This window comes from Astatotilapia calliptera, chromosome 23, assembly GCF_964374335.1.
Source record: "Astatotilapia calliptera chromosome 23, fAstCal68.1, whole genome shotgun sequence".
Lineage (NCBI taxonomy): Eukaryota > Metazoa > Chordata > Actinopteri > Cichliformes > Cichlidae > Astatotilapia > Astatotilapia calliptera.
Window position 1 is genome coordinate 5,693,175 of NC_137443.1, and position 17,954 is coordinate 5,711,128.

At 38.2% G+C, this 17,954-nt stretch overlaps 2 protein-coding genes across 3 annotated transcripts; one reads left to right on the top strand and one right to left on the bottom strand.

Moving 5' to 3' along the window:
• Positions 1-456: 456 nt before the first annotated feature.
• On the top strand, positions 457-5,821 carry LOC113016339 (mitochondrial coenzyme A transporter SLC25A42). 2 transcript variants are annotated; one of them, XM_080296914.1, is made up of 8 exons: positions 457-669; positions 1,169-1,324; positions 2,457-2,568; positions 2,807-2,832; positions 3,274-3,440; positions 3,737-3,853; positions 4,027-4,178; positions 4,297-5,821. In XM_080296914.1, the coding sequence occupies exons 2-8, from the start codon at positions 1,238-1,240 to the stop codon at positions 4,620-4,622; spliced, it is 987 nt and encodes a 328-aa protein (XP_080153040.1). In that variant the 5' UTR covers positions 457-669; positions 1,169-1,237; the 3' UTR covers positions 4,623-5,821. The 2 variants fall into 2 exon arrangements, with proteins under 2 accessions (XP_080153040.1, XP_026014891.1); XM_026159106.2 differs by having other exon boundaries at positions 458-779.
• A 3,340-nt stretch (positions 5,822-9,161) lies between these two features.
• Positions 9,162-16,685, bottom strand: LOC113016338 (uncharacterized). Its single transcript, XM_080296915.1, has 10 exons — positions 16,040-16,685; positions 14,777-14,989; positions 14,350-14,485; positions 13,339-13,877; positions 12,625-12,800; positions 11,364-11,510; positions 11,062-11,243; positions 10,782-10,954; positions 10,338-10,486; positions 9,162-10,203 (listed from the first exon to the last, which is right to left on the bottom strand). Exons 1-10 carry the CDS (start codon positions 16,342-16,344, stop codon positions 9,947-9,949), a joined length of 2,277 nt encoding a protein of 758 aa, XP_080153041.1. The 5' UTR covers positions 16,345-16,685; the 3' UTR covers positions 9,162-9,946.
• Between the last annotated feature and the right edge of the window lie 1,269 nt (positions 16,686-17,954).

The following is a 17,954-nucleotide window of genomic DNA, read 5'->3' on the forward strand; positions in this document are numbered from 1 at the left end:
ACATGCAGTAAGTTATTTAGGGGGTAAGTTGTTTCCCGGGGGGATCAACTGATCAGTAGATTAATTAATCAGTCAATTTGGAGTTGTGGTAAGTATTTGAGCCCATTTCCAAACAGCACATTTGATTATTCCTGCCTTTTGTTTTAGTTTTTTATATGTTTGAGCATGTTAGTTAGGTAAACTGAGCAGTCCAAACAAATATTCTTGAAGAATGTAAACATTTTTTTCCAATAAACTAAATTAAACGGGACACAAAGGCGATGAAGAAAATGATTGTAACAGAATTTAAACGTCAAAAAAAAAAGGAAAAGAAAATGTACACAATGTACAAAAATGTAGTGACTATTAAAAATGTTGGCAAAACCTGGCAACCCAATGTTGTGGCCAATCTCGCGAGACTTTACTACAACACCTATATTAGCTCTTGGGTATTGTAGTCAAAATAATGTTATAAGCCGTCCCAATTTTTTTCTTTAAGACGCTGAAAAGCCTAAATAATCTCCTGCGTAGAAGCAGGGTGCTGCTCCGAGTGCAGTTTTGACCCAGACGTCATTTTTAAAGGATTAACACCCTTTGCGCTGCTTGACACTTGTGTATTTTTTAATAGCCATCTCCAGAAACGTCAACATCGTGAGAAGACGTGCAGAAAGACCTCGAAGCGTGTTCAAGGTTCAAGTTTGTGCGAGAACACAACACATGTGTGCATCAGACACCAGGTCAGACTGATTTATCACGTCGAAGATTTCCAAACACGGAGTTTTTTTTGAACACAGACGAAGGTAACAAATGAGATAATCAGTCGTCGTGCAAATAGATTTAACTGCACAGACACAAGCTTGTTTATGCACTGTTTGTATGGATAAGGCGCCGTTTATTCATTTGATTCGAGGTGAGGTCACTAAGTTGTTGGATCAGTTTTAGAGAATAATCAGCAAGTGTGATGATTAGTATTACTCGGATCAATGATGGAGAATAGCGATGGATCGATCCTCGGTAATGCAATACTCTGTTTACAAGCCAGACTGTTTGTGCAGAACATGGGCGTGCGTGCAAGCACGTACTCGCGTCAAGTACATATAGAGAGGGACTGCGACACAAGGGGCTGTGTAGTGTTGAACTCAACTGTCATATCCTTGACATATTTCGCTATATTTCTCTTTGTCTGCAGTGTTTTGTTTTGTTTATTGAATGAGCAGTCGGGTGTTTGGCAGCCCTTGGTAACCCTTAAAGGGGAAACATGGCCCATCGTTTGCAGGACCGTCAGCACAGGCTGCCAGTGGCTCAGGCCACTGTGTTGACTTTGCCACCAGCCAGCCAAGCAAAGGTGAGGATTTGTTTCTATTCATGCCTTAAACTTAAAAACAGGTGATTGATGATACAGTCGTGTTTGAGCATGCCAGGGTGGGGTTGGCATTTAAAGTTTGAGTCATCTTGTTTACAGAAGAAGAGTCAAAATATGAGTCCATATCGAGCCTAATGACTGTGTATAAACACGTTTATAACTGCATACAAACTAATATTTTTGCAGTCTGTGATCATCACATCCTGCCTGTCATCTATTAGTCACATCAGGTGATGAGCATTACAGCAGCATTTTTTAAAGGCACCAGCTGCGAAAATAAATAAATAAACAAAATATCTATTTATGATTATGATCAAACCTGAAACAAAGCCTGCCTTTCAACTCTCTCAAATCCAGCTCAGTTATACGGAAGTGCTGTTGTTATTGTGAGATCTAGTACAGTCTTCCTTATAACACCATCTGAAGGACAAGTGTCTTCTGCTATGTGCTTTAAATAGCAGAGAGTTGCCACATAATCCAAAGCTGGTCTTTGTTTACAAAGCAATGGAGTGGATAATATTGAGTAACCAGAATAATTATTCATATTTCCAGTAGTTTCACATGGTTAGGATTGCTGTAATAGTGGATTTTTAATGGCCTAAAGCTTTTGTTTCCTTATTGAACACCAGTACAAAGTCAGTTTTAAAATACTGAACCTGAAAAACAGATTTTTATTTTATTTGCTAAAGTTAAATTACAGCAGTTAAATCTGCAATCATCATAGTAATAATACAGCATCTTTGTTCTTCAGTTCAAATGCTCTTCTTATCAGTTGGGAGTGTTTATTGGGTTCAACTGTCCCACTCACTTCACGGTCTTGCACACACAAACAGCTCCTGGTCTTGTGAATTGTTACCTTTTGTGATTCTTTCATAACTGTGAAATTTTTGTCTCTAACCAAAATGCGGATTTCTGCTGTCACATAAACGTGGGAGCCTATGTGCTAATAAACATGTGATGTTTCTTATGCAGTACATGAGGATTAGAAAGCTAAATAAACCCAGATAAACAATTAAACTTTTTTTTGGTCCTCCATTAAAAGCCAGCGTAATATTTTGAAGAAATGGGAAGTTATGGTAACGTCAGCACTAAATAACAAAATGTTTTCAAGCAGGATGTGAGGCCTAGCTGGTCTGCTCTGGAATCCCTGTTATGTGGTGCGTTTGCCGGAGCTATCGCCAAAACAGTTATTGCACCTCTGGATCGCACCAAAATAATTTTCCAAGGTAAGTGTGACAATGTGGCAAATATGGAAAGAATATAGGTTGGCATGTTAGCGACTTAACCTCTGTTTTGTGTATTAGGTGTCACCATAAATGCAGCCACTGTTTTTCTGTTTGTACCAGAGTTCTTGCTAAGTGTTCCTGACTAATTACTAATCCTCTTAGTAGATGTTTAACTTATGTGGGAGAGTGTGTATTTTTTAGCCTTGAGGTTCACTGTGTCTCTGTTGTTTATTCACAGTGTCCTCAAAGAGATTCTCAGCTAAGGTGAGTTCAGGCATCTGTCCTATCAGTGAGTCAGGAACTGATAAGTTGCAGATTGACGCAGGTTAATTCATGAATGTAATGATAAGAAAATACAAATAACAAACAAAGGAGTGTTGTGGATTTTTGCATAGGAGTAGTCGCCTGCTTTTCTTCATTTTGAAACATTAGTAGCAGAGTATTTTTGATTTAGGTAGCACAAAAACATGCAAAGTAAATAATGTTATTTTTTTGATTTATAAGCAGCAAATAAATCAGTAATAAAGAATACTACCATTAGCTAGAAGACTACTGCAGTGCTAATATTCTATATGTTCTTATTCTCAAGTTGCACACATTTTCGTAAGCTTGGTTAGCTTGACTATATAATGTCGTTATCCTGATCGTGATAAGATGATTAGGTGCGGAAAACATGACCGGACTGTACCCTTGTTCCTAATCTAGGAGGCTTTCAGGGTCATTTACTCTACATACATAGAGGGTGGGCTGTTCAGTCTGTGGAGGGGAAACTCTGCGACCATGGTGAGGGTCATGCCCTATGCTGCCATCCAGTTCTGCTCACATGAACAGTACAAAAGACTGCTGGGGAGCAGCTACGGCTTCCAGGGCAAGTGAGTAAGCAATTTATATCAATACACTATATTTACAGCCTGTCTAGTTTTTAGCTGTGCTAACAGGATGATTCTAGAGATGTCACTATAAATCACTCACTTTGTTTGTTATTGGGTTCTTATGACTGGCAATCTATCTTGAAACTCTTAATAGAGTTTTGTCAAATCCGACCCATCGTCAGGTCAAAATTTCTGACGCTGAAATACAGCATCAGAGAGCCTCTAGCATTATTAGTGTGTTTCTTTGATTTTAGTTTGCTCATTCTGTCTGTATACTATTATCCTGGTTGTTTCAGAGCTCTGCCTCCTTTTCCACGTTTCCTGGCTGGGTCTCTGGCTGGTACAACTGCTGCTATGCTTACCTATCCACTGGACATGGTACGAGCCAGGATGGCAGTGACTGCCAGAGAAATGTAAGTACCTAACAATTGTGATAACACGCAAAAGTGTACCTCACCATGTCTTCACCAGTGGAATGGATGAAGCACACTTCATTGTTTGCTGAATGTTACAGTATCACACAACACAAAAAGGTTTGTGTCAGCTTGGTAAATGATGTCTTGCCTGCCATGTGTTCCTTCAACAGGTACAGTAACATCATGCATGTCTTTGTGCGGATCTCCCAGGAGGAGGGTGTCAGGACACTTTACCGAGGCTTCACCCCCACTATTTTAGGTGTTATCCCATATGCAGGAATTACTTTCTTTACCTACGAGACCCTCAAAAAATTACATTCAGGTACTGACCATTGAGGCTTTTTCTTTTCAAATCAGTAAAGTTGAAAACATACATACATCTGTTTTTTCACTTATCAATTTTTTCATGCATTTCTCTGTTGGTGTTTTTCTCAATTCAGAGAAGACAAAGCGATCCCAGCCTTACCCTTATGAGCGCTTGGCATTCGGTGCCTGTGCAGGCCTGATTGGACAGTCGGCGTCGTACCCCCTGGATGTGGTACGTCGGCGCATGCAGACAGCCGGAGTTATCGGTTCGTCCTACAGCACCATTCTGGGAACCATGCGTGAGATCGTGACTCACGAGGGAGTTATACGCGGACTGTACAAAGGCCTGAGCATGAACTGGGTGAAAGGGCCCGTTGCAGTGGGGATAAGTTTCACCACATTCGACATTACGCACAACCTTTTGCTCAAATTGCACCAGATGGGCAACTTTATCCACTGAATCATGTGGGAACAACATAGGCGTAACATATGGCACAGATGAGACTGGCATAAGAGAGGTTGTCAGGTCTGTGGGATGGCAATAATATGTCTCTGGCCTCTGCAGGACTATTGTGTTGCACACCCCTGTTCCCTTAAGGCAGCATGTCAGAAGAATGGACAGGAGATCTGCTGTTCACACAGATAGGCTTTATCTCAGACTTTGAAAAACGCACTTTCAAAGAAAGCGAAGAGACAAAAAAGTATTTTGAAATTGTTCACACAATCTGAGCTTTGTTGTGAAATCATAATACCTTTGTGAAGGTTAAAGCAGTGAACAGCCAGGTGTGTTTTTGATTGCATCAGTATGGAGAAAATATTTGCACTTTATTAAACATGCAATGTTCTTTCAGTTTGACCCATTATCATTACAGAGAACACAATGAGTTTGAAACCTTTAAATTAGGAGATAAATTTTGATTTTAAATAAGTGCTTTCATTTCGTTAGTATTAAATAGCCTGATTAAATAAGGTATTGTTTGTAATGAAGGCTGAGTACCCAGTGTTCTTTGTCTTTGAATTTCATCAAATTGTATAACTGTGCCAATGTGGACTGATGGAGTGAAAGAGGGTGATCACGTCAGCAGGACTGTGCAGTTTCACTTTCCATGCAGCACTGAGGTGCAGTGAATTTATAGTACTTATGTCTAATAAGTGGACGTTAATCAAACCTTAAACCTAAACAAAAGACAGATTTTGGGGTTATTTGCATGTTCTTGACATTTCTGCTTTTTTACTTTACTGTTGTCACATTGCTTGTACTTGCTTGTAAAGCATTGTTTACTCAGAATCTAAACATAACACACTTAACTTGGTCTTCTTTTTTTTTCTTCTTTTAAATAAAAATAAATTAAACAGTAAATGGATATTTCAAAGATGGATCATATCCAGTGATGTAAATTTAGTTCTTTTGTGTGTGTGTGTGTGTGTGTGTGTTTTTTCTTTTTAAGATTGTCTTTCCATTAAAGGGTCCATCCACACCACTAAGCAATGAATCCTTTTGTCCACTTGAGGGGGCCATGTAACAAGCAAAGCTAATGGTGCTGTCATCAGCATTCAAGAGCAGATTTAAATCACTGATGTTCGATCAGTTTTACATGGCTGAAGAAAAGCCTTCACTAATGGTTGTACTACCAATAAAATGCTTTTTCATTGTCATAAGTGTTTTGTTTACATTGGGTTCCTCAAAGACTGGTCTATTGTGTCACTTATCAAAGTTTAAATAGACTTAAAAACACTTATTGGACATTTCAGGTACACCTTACTGGACTCTCTCTCCCTTCAGAACTGCTTTAATTATGGTGCAGGTTCAAAAAGGCCCTGGAAACATTCCTCACAGATTTTGGTCCATATTGATAAGTTGCTGCAGATTTGTCTGCTTCATATCCATTATACAAATCTTTGGTTCCACCACATCCAAAAGGTGCTTTATCAGATTGAGATCTGCTGACTGATTCTCATTGTCATTTGAGATGATTTGTTCTTTGTGACATGGTGCATTTTCTTGCTGGAGCCACTATCAGAAGATAGGTAGACTGTACTTGTAGAGGGATGGACATGAGCTGCACCTGTGGTCGGGTAGGCTGCGGCATTTAAACTATATGAAGCTGGTACTAAGTGACCTTGAACCTTTGAATCGATAGAGCCGTGCTTTCATGCTGTTTATGTCAAAAACCTGATCACACCAAAATAGTAACAGAACTCACACCAGATGAGGCATCGTATTTCCAGTCGTCTGCTTTTCAAGTTTGAAAAACATTCATAGTTGACAGGAGTGGCACTCAGCCCATGGAGATGCTCTTCTGCGTGTTTGGTTGTATTGAATGGTTATTTGAGTCACTGCTGTCTTCCTTCTCTTACTTCTGACATCAACAAAGCATTTTTTTCCTGTAGAACTGCCACTGGATATTTTCTTTGTTTGTGACCATTCTCTGTGTACCTTATAGATGGCTATGTGGGGAAATTCCCCCAGTCGAACAGGTGTGATGGACCCAGAGACGTGTAAATAGGCGTACCTAATAAAGTGGCGGGTGAGTATATGTGTTGCTTGGTCTTCCTTTACTTTCAGTAGATGGCAGCACTGAGCAGCTACTTTCCCTGCACAGCCTGGCCTATAATGGGGAATATTTAGGCTCTGATCACCTCATGGCCTGAACTTGACCTGTATGAGGGGCCGTACAAGCCAAAATTCATACTTTGACTCTCACATACATATATTCTTCTTTCACACACATATATTTTCACTCTCACATACATATATTCTTCTTTCATGCACATATACTTTCACTCTCACATACATATATTTTCACTCTCACATACATATATTGTCATCTCGCACACCTTTATTCTTAATTCATATCCATGTATATTCACTCTCACATAAATCCATTAATCTTCCTTTCACACACATGTATTCTATTTTTCTTAATGCTACATATTTTTATGTTGACATATATTTATTCTCCTTGCAGGTGCAGCCCTTTCTAGTCATACATATATATACATACCCTTTACCTTTCAACACATATATATTTGTACTCTTATACTCATATACACATACAATCCCAGTGTTTATCCTTTACCCTTGCATACATACACTCTGACATTCACATCTGCATTTCCTAACACAGGAAGTTAATCCTTTAAGCAGGAAGTTATTCTTAAACCAGGAAATGTAATACACTTGGAGAACTTACTTGACATACCCAGACCTAAACCAGAAGAACCAAGCAATGAAGCTGTTCAAAGTTGTCCTGCTTTCTTTGCTAGTATTGCAGTTAATTTGTCGAGTAAGTAGTAATGAAAATGACATTAGAACTTTTTTAAATAATGTATTAGAATGTTTGGAACAAATTCAAAGAGAAGCTACAGATTCTTTTGTTCGTCAGAGGCTCCATAGAGAACTTGGTGATCACATTCAAACCTTATCTGGAATTTTGTCCATCTCAAGATTTGTTGACGATGCAAGAAATAGAGAAGCAGTGAATACATTACAGTCCTTAAATGGATGGCTAATTTTTTTACTGACTGCTTATGAAACCAGACAAGGAACTACATCTGAGAACAGACTTGTCTTGCTACCTCCACCTCTCATGACTTGCTCTCAAGGTCGACCGCGATACAGCATTTCAAGAGAGCAAATATCTCATTTAGTATCTCTTGGAATGAACTGGCAAAGCATTGCAACATGCTTAGGGGTTAGCTCCCGTACTCTGTACAGGCACAGAGAGGACCTTGGCATTGAGCCACTGACTTATGCAACATTATCCGATGAAAACCTGAACAGGGTTGTTAGGGAAATCCTTCAGTATACCACAAATGCAGGTGAACGATATGTGCATGGCAGCTTGAGATCACGTGGGTTACGAATCCAAAGACAAAGTCTACAAGAAATTGAGCCCTTTGGACGTTCCCTCAGAAGACGCAATGCAATACGTCGACGACTGTACAGTGTTCCTTTCCCCAATCAGTTATGGTGAGAAAATTCTAACAGAAAAACAGTCCTGATTCTAAGTCTATAGCGAAATGGATTATCTAAAGCAAAATAACTCATTGTTTTATTTACTCAAACGTGTGCATATCCTTGACCATGTCATAGTTTCCCCATACATAACTTCTACTTATTTCATTTTTCTATAGGCATATAGATGGAAACCACAAACTTGTGAGATGGAGGATGGTGTTCCATGGCTGTGTGGATGGTTTCAGTAGAACCATCATCTACCTTGCGTGTTTAGATAACAACAGGGCATCAAGTGTTTTGTCACTGTTCATGGTTGGTGTTCAGAACTTTGGAATGCCATCCAGCGTGAGATGTGATCATGGACTAGAAAACACTGGTGTTGCCCGTTTCATGCTTTACAGGCAAGGACTGAACAGGCATAGTGTTATCACTGGCAGGTCTGTGCATAATCAAAGAATTGAGCGATTATGGGCAGAATTAAATCGAGTGGTCTCATATCATTTTGTTAATCTTTTCAATTTTATGGAGGAGCATGGTGTATTAGATTCACTTAATGAGGTCCATTTATTTTGTCTTCATTATATATATTTGCCACGTATTCAAAGAGCTGCCACAGAATTTCAGAACCAGTGGAATAACCATGGACTTTCAACACAAGGAGGGCAAACCCCTCTTCAGCTGTGGCAAAGGGGCATTATCAACAATGCAGGAATACATAACCCAAATATGAATGGTATTTGTGAAAATGACTTTGGTATTGATGAATGCAGACCACTGCCAGAGCTGGAGACAAACAATAATGTCGTTGTTCCATCAATTAACATTTCCATCAGTGACACCATGATGGTTACACTTCAACAGACCTTTGATCCATTTGAAGATGATGGCAATAACGGTATAGATTTATTTTGCAACCTTGTTCGTTTTCTTGAGAGACAATCCTAAAATATCAACAAGGCCTCTGGAGAAATTTCATTTACTGTAATTGTGGTTGTGCAGCTTAAAAAGAATACAGTGCCAAGACTGTTGTTAGTTCAGTATTATTAGAAGTTTAGTCACAGCTTTAAATTTCAAGAATGCTACTATCAACCTTTACATGCATGTTTACGGTTTGTATACAATTTTAAAGAATTTATGAGTTGTATTATGTGAGTGTGTTGAGATTTTACAACCATGTTTTGTTTTAAAACACCTTGTTAAAAGAAAAAATAAATTTGTGCAACCACATTTTATTGAGGTTTTTGGTCATCACAATCACCAGATGTATTGTCTTGGAACAAGATGACTCAAACTGATAACATTAACATTAATACAGTCAATACATCAAACATGGATCACTGATCAAATAGAATAGAAGTGTCAGATAAACAATATTGAAGAACACCAGAGAATAAAAGCAACAAACAAGTACAAACCTAGAAAACAAAAATAATCACAATGCACATAAATTAATGCAATGAAAAAATTATTATTGAATTATGTTAGTATATATAACTATTGTATACTTGTAGAATGGTACCCTGACAAGCAAAAAGACTTGAAGCAAATGAACATTTGTTAAAAGGTCAATGCAAAAACAGAGCCTCCAATCACAAAATAGGTGGGTGACATATGAAATATGGCAACATAAAGTAAATTCAGCTTGGTCTCAAGCGTGTTAATTGGTGTTTTAGGTGGAACATTTTGAACATTTGTTTGATTTCTGGGAAAGAAAATGCAATGATATTCAAAACACCCCCCCCCTCTTAGAATTACTTAATGGTTGACACTCATTAATTTAACTGAGTGCAAAACTCAGATTAGCATACTAACCTGACCAGGAATTAAGCTATTCCAAAACCATGTGTATTACCTAATGCAAAGTCCATATTCTCCTGAAAGTCTTTGTAAGAGGTATGAAGTGGTAACTTTAAACAATTGATGCACGTGTTTGCAATGGGTAGTTTAGACATGGTTTGTGCATCTGGCTCTTGGTGAAGAAATTCAATGGACGGTTGTGGAGAGAAGCCAATTGGTGGAACAGTGTTGGCTCCAGTGGCGAAGGCAAAAATTGTCCCCAGCTTCTGTGTTCCGTCTTGATCTAAAGGAAAAGCAATACTGTCAAAAATGGCATTAAAGACAAAAAACACAGCAAGCATTTCTACTTTTAACTGATTCAATGAAAAGATGCACTGCATTATAAATTGAACACAATGCTTAAAACGCTAAATTTACCTTCTGCATCTGCTAGGTAGTCTCTCCAGAAACTGTCAAGAAGGTCAGCTGTAAGCACTGAAGGTGACCAGCATAGAAGGGTGCGAAAACTCTCTGGGTGATCTTGGATTTTGTCCAGCACCTCAAGTGTCCGTAGTCCATCCTGAAATCTAAATGATAATCAGAATTACCTTTAAAATCACAAATCACATCAAAAATGAATGGATCCAAGAAGTATAATCTAAAACATATGAATTTATATATACAATAATTTTTACTTCAGATTATTCACATCATCAAAAGTGTATATCCCAAATCTGCATTTTTCATGTGATGCTGTCACCTTTGGAGGCATGGTGTACCTACACATAAAGAAATGTCACACAAAATTCCCAGAATACAAGGCAATCAGCATGGGTTTGAGTTACTTATTGGACAACAATAAATACATACATACATACCTACCTTTCAAATGGACCACGGACTCTGTGTATTACTTGGAACATGATAATGTCATGTATAAGCAGATCCTTGTCTTCCAGCCTCCGTAGCGGCCTCAGGCAGCCAGCATTGGCTAAGTATTCCTGAAGTGGCTCAGTTGCTACTATCAGATCTTCAAAGGATTTACACTCTTTAACCTTCAAATAAAAAAATAAAAAATTAATGGGCCCCAATTAATACATGGAGTAGAACGAAATGCACACAATACTAAAACATTATCCAACAACTGACAAATCAGTTTTACCCTTTTAATTTTTTCACGCAGGTCACTATCGGCAACATCTTCTAAAACTGGTTTAGCCAAATCTGGGCCATCAACAAGGCAAGAGAAGAGTGTTGGGGACAGAAAGCCTGCTGGTGGACCACCATGTACAAGGCTTACTGCAATGGCTCTGCCTGCAATGAAGTACCTGTCCTCCCTCATGGCTAGAAATAATGAAAAACATTACATGTCAATAGATGCATGAAAGCGCTTGACAAGAACTTCATAAAAATGATTTTTTTATTGCATTACTCCAGGGATATCAGCCTAAAATCAATACATACCAGCACTATCAAGCGCCAAGTTCATTTTGCCTTCTTCACCCTCAAACATTGGAGACAGGGGCAAAGCTTCGATCAGAAGTCTTAGAAATTCTCTTCTTGGTCCACCCAAGTCAACAGCCTCTTCAGGTACTCCCATATCGTCAGAAACTGCACCTCCAGCACCACCACACTGAGCACTGGGGCCCCACAAGGCTGTGTGCTCAGTCCTCTGCTGTTCACACTGCTGACTCATGACTGTGTAGCAACACACAGTTCAAATCACATCATTAAATTCGCTGATGACACGACCGTGGTGGGTCTCATTAGCAAGAACGACGAGTCAGCGTACAGAGAGGAAGTGCAGAGACTAACGGACTGGTGTAAGGACAACAACCTGTCTCTGAATGTTGACAAGACAAAAGAGATGGTTGTTGACTTTAGGAGGACACGAGGCGACCACTCACCGCTGAGCATCAACGGCTCCTCTGTGGAGATCGTTGACAGCACCAAATTCCTGGGCGTACACCTGGAGAAGGACCTCGGCTGGTCCCTCAACACCAGCTCCCTGCACAAGAAAGCCCAACAGCGTCTCTTCTTTCTGAGAAGACTGAGAAAGGCCCGGCTTCCACCACCGATCCTGACCACCTTCTATAGAGGAACTATTGAGAGCATCCTGAGCGGCTGCATCACTGTCTGGTTTGGGAGCTGTGCCATATCAGACCGCAAGACCCTACAGCGGATAGTGGGAACAGCAGAGAAGATCATCGGGGTCTCTCTACCCTCTATTGAGGACATCTACACCACACGCTGCATTCGCAAAGCCACCAGCATTGTGGCTGATCGGACACACCCCTCTCACACACTCTTTACACTCCTGCCATCTGGAAAAAGGTACCGAAGCATTCGGGCACGCACATCCAGACTGTGCAACAGCTTTTTTTCCACAAGCCATCCGTCTCCTCAGCAAAAAGGGACTGACTGATAAACACGCACACACACATATACACTAACATTATCACTCAGCTTAACTCAAATACCTCAAAACATTGAGACTGGACTGACTAACCAACACAAGCGCAAACACACTGACCTACACCACCAAACCATCGCACACACCAACCTGTAAATGCTCTTTTGCACAATATTATTACTAGATATATTATATATTATTTTTTTTTTTGCACTAACTTGTCTTGTAGCACCTTGGTTCCTGGAGGAACGTTGTTTCGCCTCACTGTGTATTTCTAAACTGTATATGGTTGAAGTGACAATAAAGTTGAACTTGAAAACCTGACAGAAATTGTGTGGCATGGATCATATGTCGCTCGTTTAAAACCTCTAATTGCTCCATCCAGGACTGTTGATCTATTAATGTTGAACTTGCATTTCTTCTGTTGGTTTACTTTTGCAGAAAGTTCCTCCAAAATATCTTTTGCTGATACCAAACAACTTGAAGTCCTGTAGGATTAGAAAAAAGAAAAGAAAAAAAAAGAAAAAAATATTGAAAAGAACATCAGTAAAAACATTCACATACAAGGGCTACAAGGACATACAAAGTTTTGTCAAAATCAGAATCAGCATACTTTATTAATCACCAAAGGAAATTATCATAATCATAAGCAAAATGTACAAAGGAGTATATTGCTCAGTGGCTTTTTATATTGTTTATATGTTTTGGAGAACTAGAAAGCACTAGAGCAAAGAAAAATAGTTTCAATGCACAATAAGTAAATTTCATTTCATTGTCAGATAGGCAGCGAATTTTTAACAGCCTATTTCAAATAAAATAAAATTTGCCAGCAATACAGCATTATCATTTGACTCTGTAGACATTATTCAAAAAACTGTTTTGTTAACAGCAAATATAAATATCATATATGCATATAAATATCTGAGGATGGATTACAATCCTTCACAACACTGGTTACAGTATTGGATTGCAACAAATATGGTGTGTTTAATTGGCTACTGTAAAACATTTGTATTTGAAACTAACCTTTCGCTCTGCAGGCTTGCTAGTATAGCCTGGTTAAGTTCCTCATCATCAGAAGACATGTCAGATAGTGGAGTCATGATTGAAAGGTAGTTATCGTAGTTTACAGATTGACTGTGTGTTGATGTAGAGGGTAATGCTGAACAATGATTCTCTGGATTCCTGGTCTGGTAGGGTGAGCTTGAGGTATTTTGGCACGTCAGGACCAGAACTGGATCACTTAAAGATGCAGATGATGAGGTAGAAGGCTGACTAGTGGAAGGGTAGATTTCCAATGAAGACACTGGTAACTGGCTGAAGGAAATGTTTGTTGAAGCGCTGCTGTACTTGTGTGAGATACTACTTTCATGGGTCAAGGCAGGAGTTTCCGTTAATAATGTTCCATTACAAACTGATGAGGCAGGAGATTGCGTCGGAGCAGAGATTGGTTGGAAGGCAGCTGTTGAACTGGCAAAACTGTCTGAAGATGATGAGCGCAGCTGCCTTGATGAAACAGGGTTTTCTTCACAGTTTTCCTCACTGCTGTAGCTTGTAATATCATCCTTAGAAATAAAATAATAATTATAATAATTCACATATATTGAATTTGAACATTAAATACCATATATCCAACCTCTTCTGCTTATTCTTATCAGAGGTGGGGTGGTTGGAGCCTATCCCAGCTACCATAGGGTGAGAAATTTCAAGAGTTAATAGATCTTTCTCACAATTACTTTTACATACTAGGCAGACAAAATTGTAACACATCTCCTGAACAGCAGTAGTCTTACGTTCTATAATTCACAAACAGTCCAACAGAGCAGCTGTAAATTTAGTCAATACCAGAGCTTAGGATTAACATTTTAAAAAAGGAACATTAACTTGGTACTATTCTATCCAACTACAAAAGGTGAAAGGCAAGTTTAAAAAGAACAGACATGAGAAAGTTCAAAGGTTGTTTATGCACCAATTTCTGGTCTTCATATTATTACTGTACAGTGCTATGTAGATTCATTCAAAAGTCAAATAACGTACCAAAATTGGTTTTGATGGTCTGATGTATAGGGCTTTCGATTTATCAATTTTATGTATGAGATTTGCATCCAGCTCCTGTCCTGCTCGCAGTTTGGGCGCAATCAGTCTGTTGCCACAAGCCATCAGAAACTCCAGGCTGGAAAACAGTTACAGTAAGTTGTAAAATGTTTAAAATCCAAAACAGCAAAAATGTTCCAATAACTTTTTTAGAGCTAATCTTGTTTTCCTCTTTGAATCAGACTGAAACCAGTAGTAACAGAAGTAAACTTTATACAAATGTCAAAAAAGTATGCCAAAAATGGAGTGTTCAAGAAAGGATAACTGATTTGGTTCTTTTATTTTAGTTTACTGATTCATGTCTACCTGTTCTCTGACTTAAATCGTTATGTAAAGCTTTGAAATGCCTAGATATCGAAAAGACTACTACCTTACATCAATAGAAAGTTTATCTCCAAAGGCGTCCCTTATTTGTTCAGAGACAGTTTTCTGGTCCGAGGATTTTTGGAATTCAAATCCATTCAATATATGCCCTTGTTCATGTAAATGTTGTTTTGTGCGATGCTTGACAACAACACTGCTTGATGGCCGTGGAAGAAGGATGACATCTTTGTTGAAAGTATCATGATAATGTGTCTTGGCCCTATAAAACAAAACAGAAACTATATTCAGATTTATGTATCTTTTGTTTTATTTACCTATACTTAGACACTATCAGTTCCTTAAGAAAGTTGCTAATGTCACTTGGTAGTGACCAGCTTACACGTTAAACTGTTGCTAAGCTTTTATGAATAAAATAAAATGTTACACAGTTTATATTAAAAAAAAAAACAGTATCGCAGCTAGCCATTTAGCCCACTTGAATATGTTTAAAGTTGCTTGTGCATGTAAGAGTTGAGTATAATAGCAAACACAAATAACAGAAACATAATTTGAAAGAAAAAAAATGCATAAAGTAATAGCATGCCTATAAATTGCCTTTGAAAAAAAAAGGAAAATGTACGTAAAATAGAAAATGTTTTGGGGTTTGACCATTTTAATTCACTGACGCTTGAATTAAATAAATAAATAAATAAATATATAGTACAATGCATAAGGATTTTTTTTACTGCTCTACAAAGAGGCATACAAAGAAACATTTGCTATTACTTTTTACTTTGACTAAAGAACAAAAAAGACACCGATCATATTTCTTTTTTTCTTATTTCATACACTGTAGAAACTGGACTGAAGGCATGACTTGGCATCCATGTTTATCTACCTCTACAGTGGTACAGATATTGATCCACTCACAACACAGAGTTGGATTGATGTCTTCTAGCAAGATTAAAATTCTACCCCAATAAATAAATAAATAAATAAATACAAAACTAAACAAAAACAACAAGAAAATTAACCCAACCTTTTATTTAGCAGGCTAATGTAGCTACCACCTCCCACATTAATAAAGAAGATTTAATAAAGTAATCTTAAAGTAAGCATCAACTTACACTCGGGTCACAAGTACAAACAGCCACTAATATTGAAATAAATGCCACGGTCTTTACTGTTTTTAATGTGGATGCTGCTGAATAAATTAGCTAGGGCTAAAAATTTATAAGGGTAAAAAAGTGCGTTGCTAAATCAGCAAAGCACATTTCGTATTTTGTATTTCGCAGTTGTATAGTTAAGTGGCAAACTGTTTTGTTCTTACCTTTTCCTTGATCTGCAGTTCCAGTTGCCAAAGTGTTTTTGGGTCTGATATCGCAAAGACTGCCCCACTCCAGTCGAACTCCGTGTAGCTACTTGACTCGTTGAAGATACCCGGGTGTTAGCTGGTCTAAAAAGTTCCCTCATCTCACTTTCCACCGTGCTGTGGGTAACACTGGGTGCAGTTGAGCCCGTCCCATCTCGATCAAGTGACGAGGACAACGATGTGACCGTTTCAGGAGATGATAAAATATTTCTTAACAACCCGACAGCTTGCTGAAGAACTAGAGTTTCTTCTCCCCCCTCCATGCTGTCAGACACTTGAAAGTGACCCGCGCGTGCTTCTCAGCCAATCACAGCGGTACAGACACCCAGCCTTCCGTTTCCATTAAACTCCTTCCGTTTCCACTATACTCTTTCATTCACATACATTATTCTCTTGCATACATATATTTTCTTCAGATATGTATGCATTCTCTTCTTACATACATATATTATTTGTAAGATTAAATGCATTTTGAATGCATGTAAATGAGAGCAAAATGTAGGAATGCATAAATGAAAATGCATGTATGTTAGAGTGCAAATGTGTAAATATGTAGATTAAAATACATGTATAAGAGAGCATAATATTGCAATGTGTGTGTTAAATATGTGTAAACATGAGAATAAAAATATCTAAATATAAAAATTAAAATAAAACTACGTGAGAGTGAAAGTATATGTATGTGAAAGAAGAATATATGTGTGTGAGAGTGAAAATATATGTGTGTGAAAGAAGAATGTATGTGTGTGAGAATGAAAATATATGTGTGAAAGAAGAATGTATGTGTGTGAGAGTGAAAGAATAAATTTTGGCTTGTACGGCCCCTCATAGCCTGTTCTCTTGTTCATTTAGAAGCTTTTTCACTGTTATTTTATGAGTTGTATTTAACACATACATGCAGCTTAGTTACTTATTCAGTTAAAAAATATAGAGAAATTAAAATTATAAATCCCAAAAAGGTTAATTAACATGCTTAAATACTGTATAAATGTTTGATGTGCTGTATCTTTTCCCTCAATATATGATCCCAGTATAACTTTTCTCTATATTTAATATTTGGGAATTTTATTTCTTTTTAAAAATGTTTGGATTATTTTAATAAACTTTATTACAAAACAAAGCAAAACAAAAAACCCAACAAAAAATGTAAAATCACTCAGCAAATGAAAAATAGCCAGAAACGAAAAGCAGTTGTAAGTAAACAAACGAAATTAAATAAAAATTACAAAACATAATTTAAGTGACGTCTTAAATACATTCACCTAAACCTTTTGTAAAAAAGGAACTGATTTGAGATAGAATATTACTTTGCAATACTATTTATATTTTTAATATTTAAGACACTTTTACATTTTAGTTGTCATTCTAAACTGTTTTCTCAAATATATTTAAGAAGAAGATGGCTTTGTTCAAATCTTTCCTCCATCTTATCCTGTTTTTTTGTGCTGCGGGTACCCCATGAGCTCTGAGTAACTCTGAATTATATGAGTGTGTGTGTCCCCAGTCTGTCGCATTATTCGGCACCCAAAAACTGTTTCTATTCTTCACCGCCGGCTGGGTGTTGTCTCCTGAACTTCCCATCCGAGCTGGATGGAGGGATGCTGCCCTCTTTCCGTCTGCCAACCTTTTCTCGCCCACCCTCCCTACCTTTATGACCTTGACTATGAATTATGGGATATCCTGCCACCCTACAGTGTGCAGCCACCCACCCAGGTACTGCAATAGTCGAAACAATGCGACTGGCTAGATAACATGGTTGGAGGGCGGGTGCCTGAGAGAAGCGGGCGGAGGAAGAAGAGGAGGAGGAGGGGTGGAAGGATGCTTCTTGAAGGCGCCGTTGCCATAGGTAACCTGGATCTGTGCCAAGGGAGGG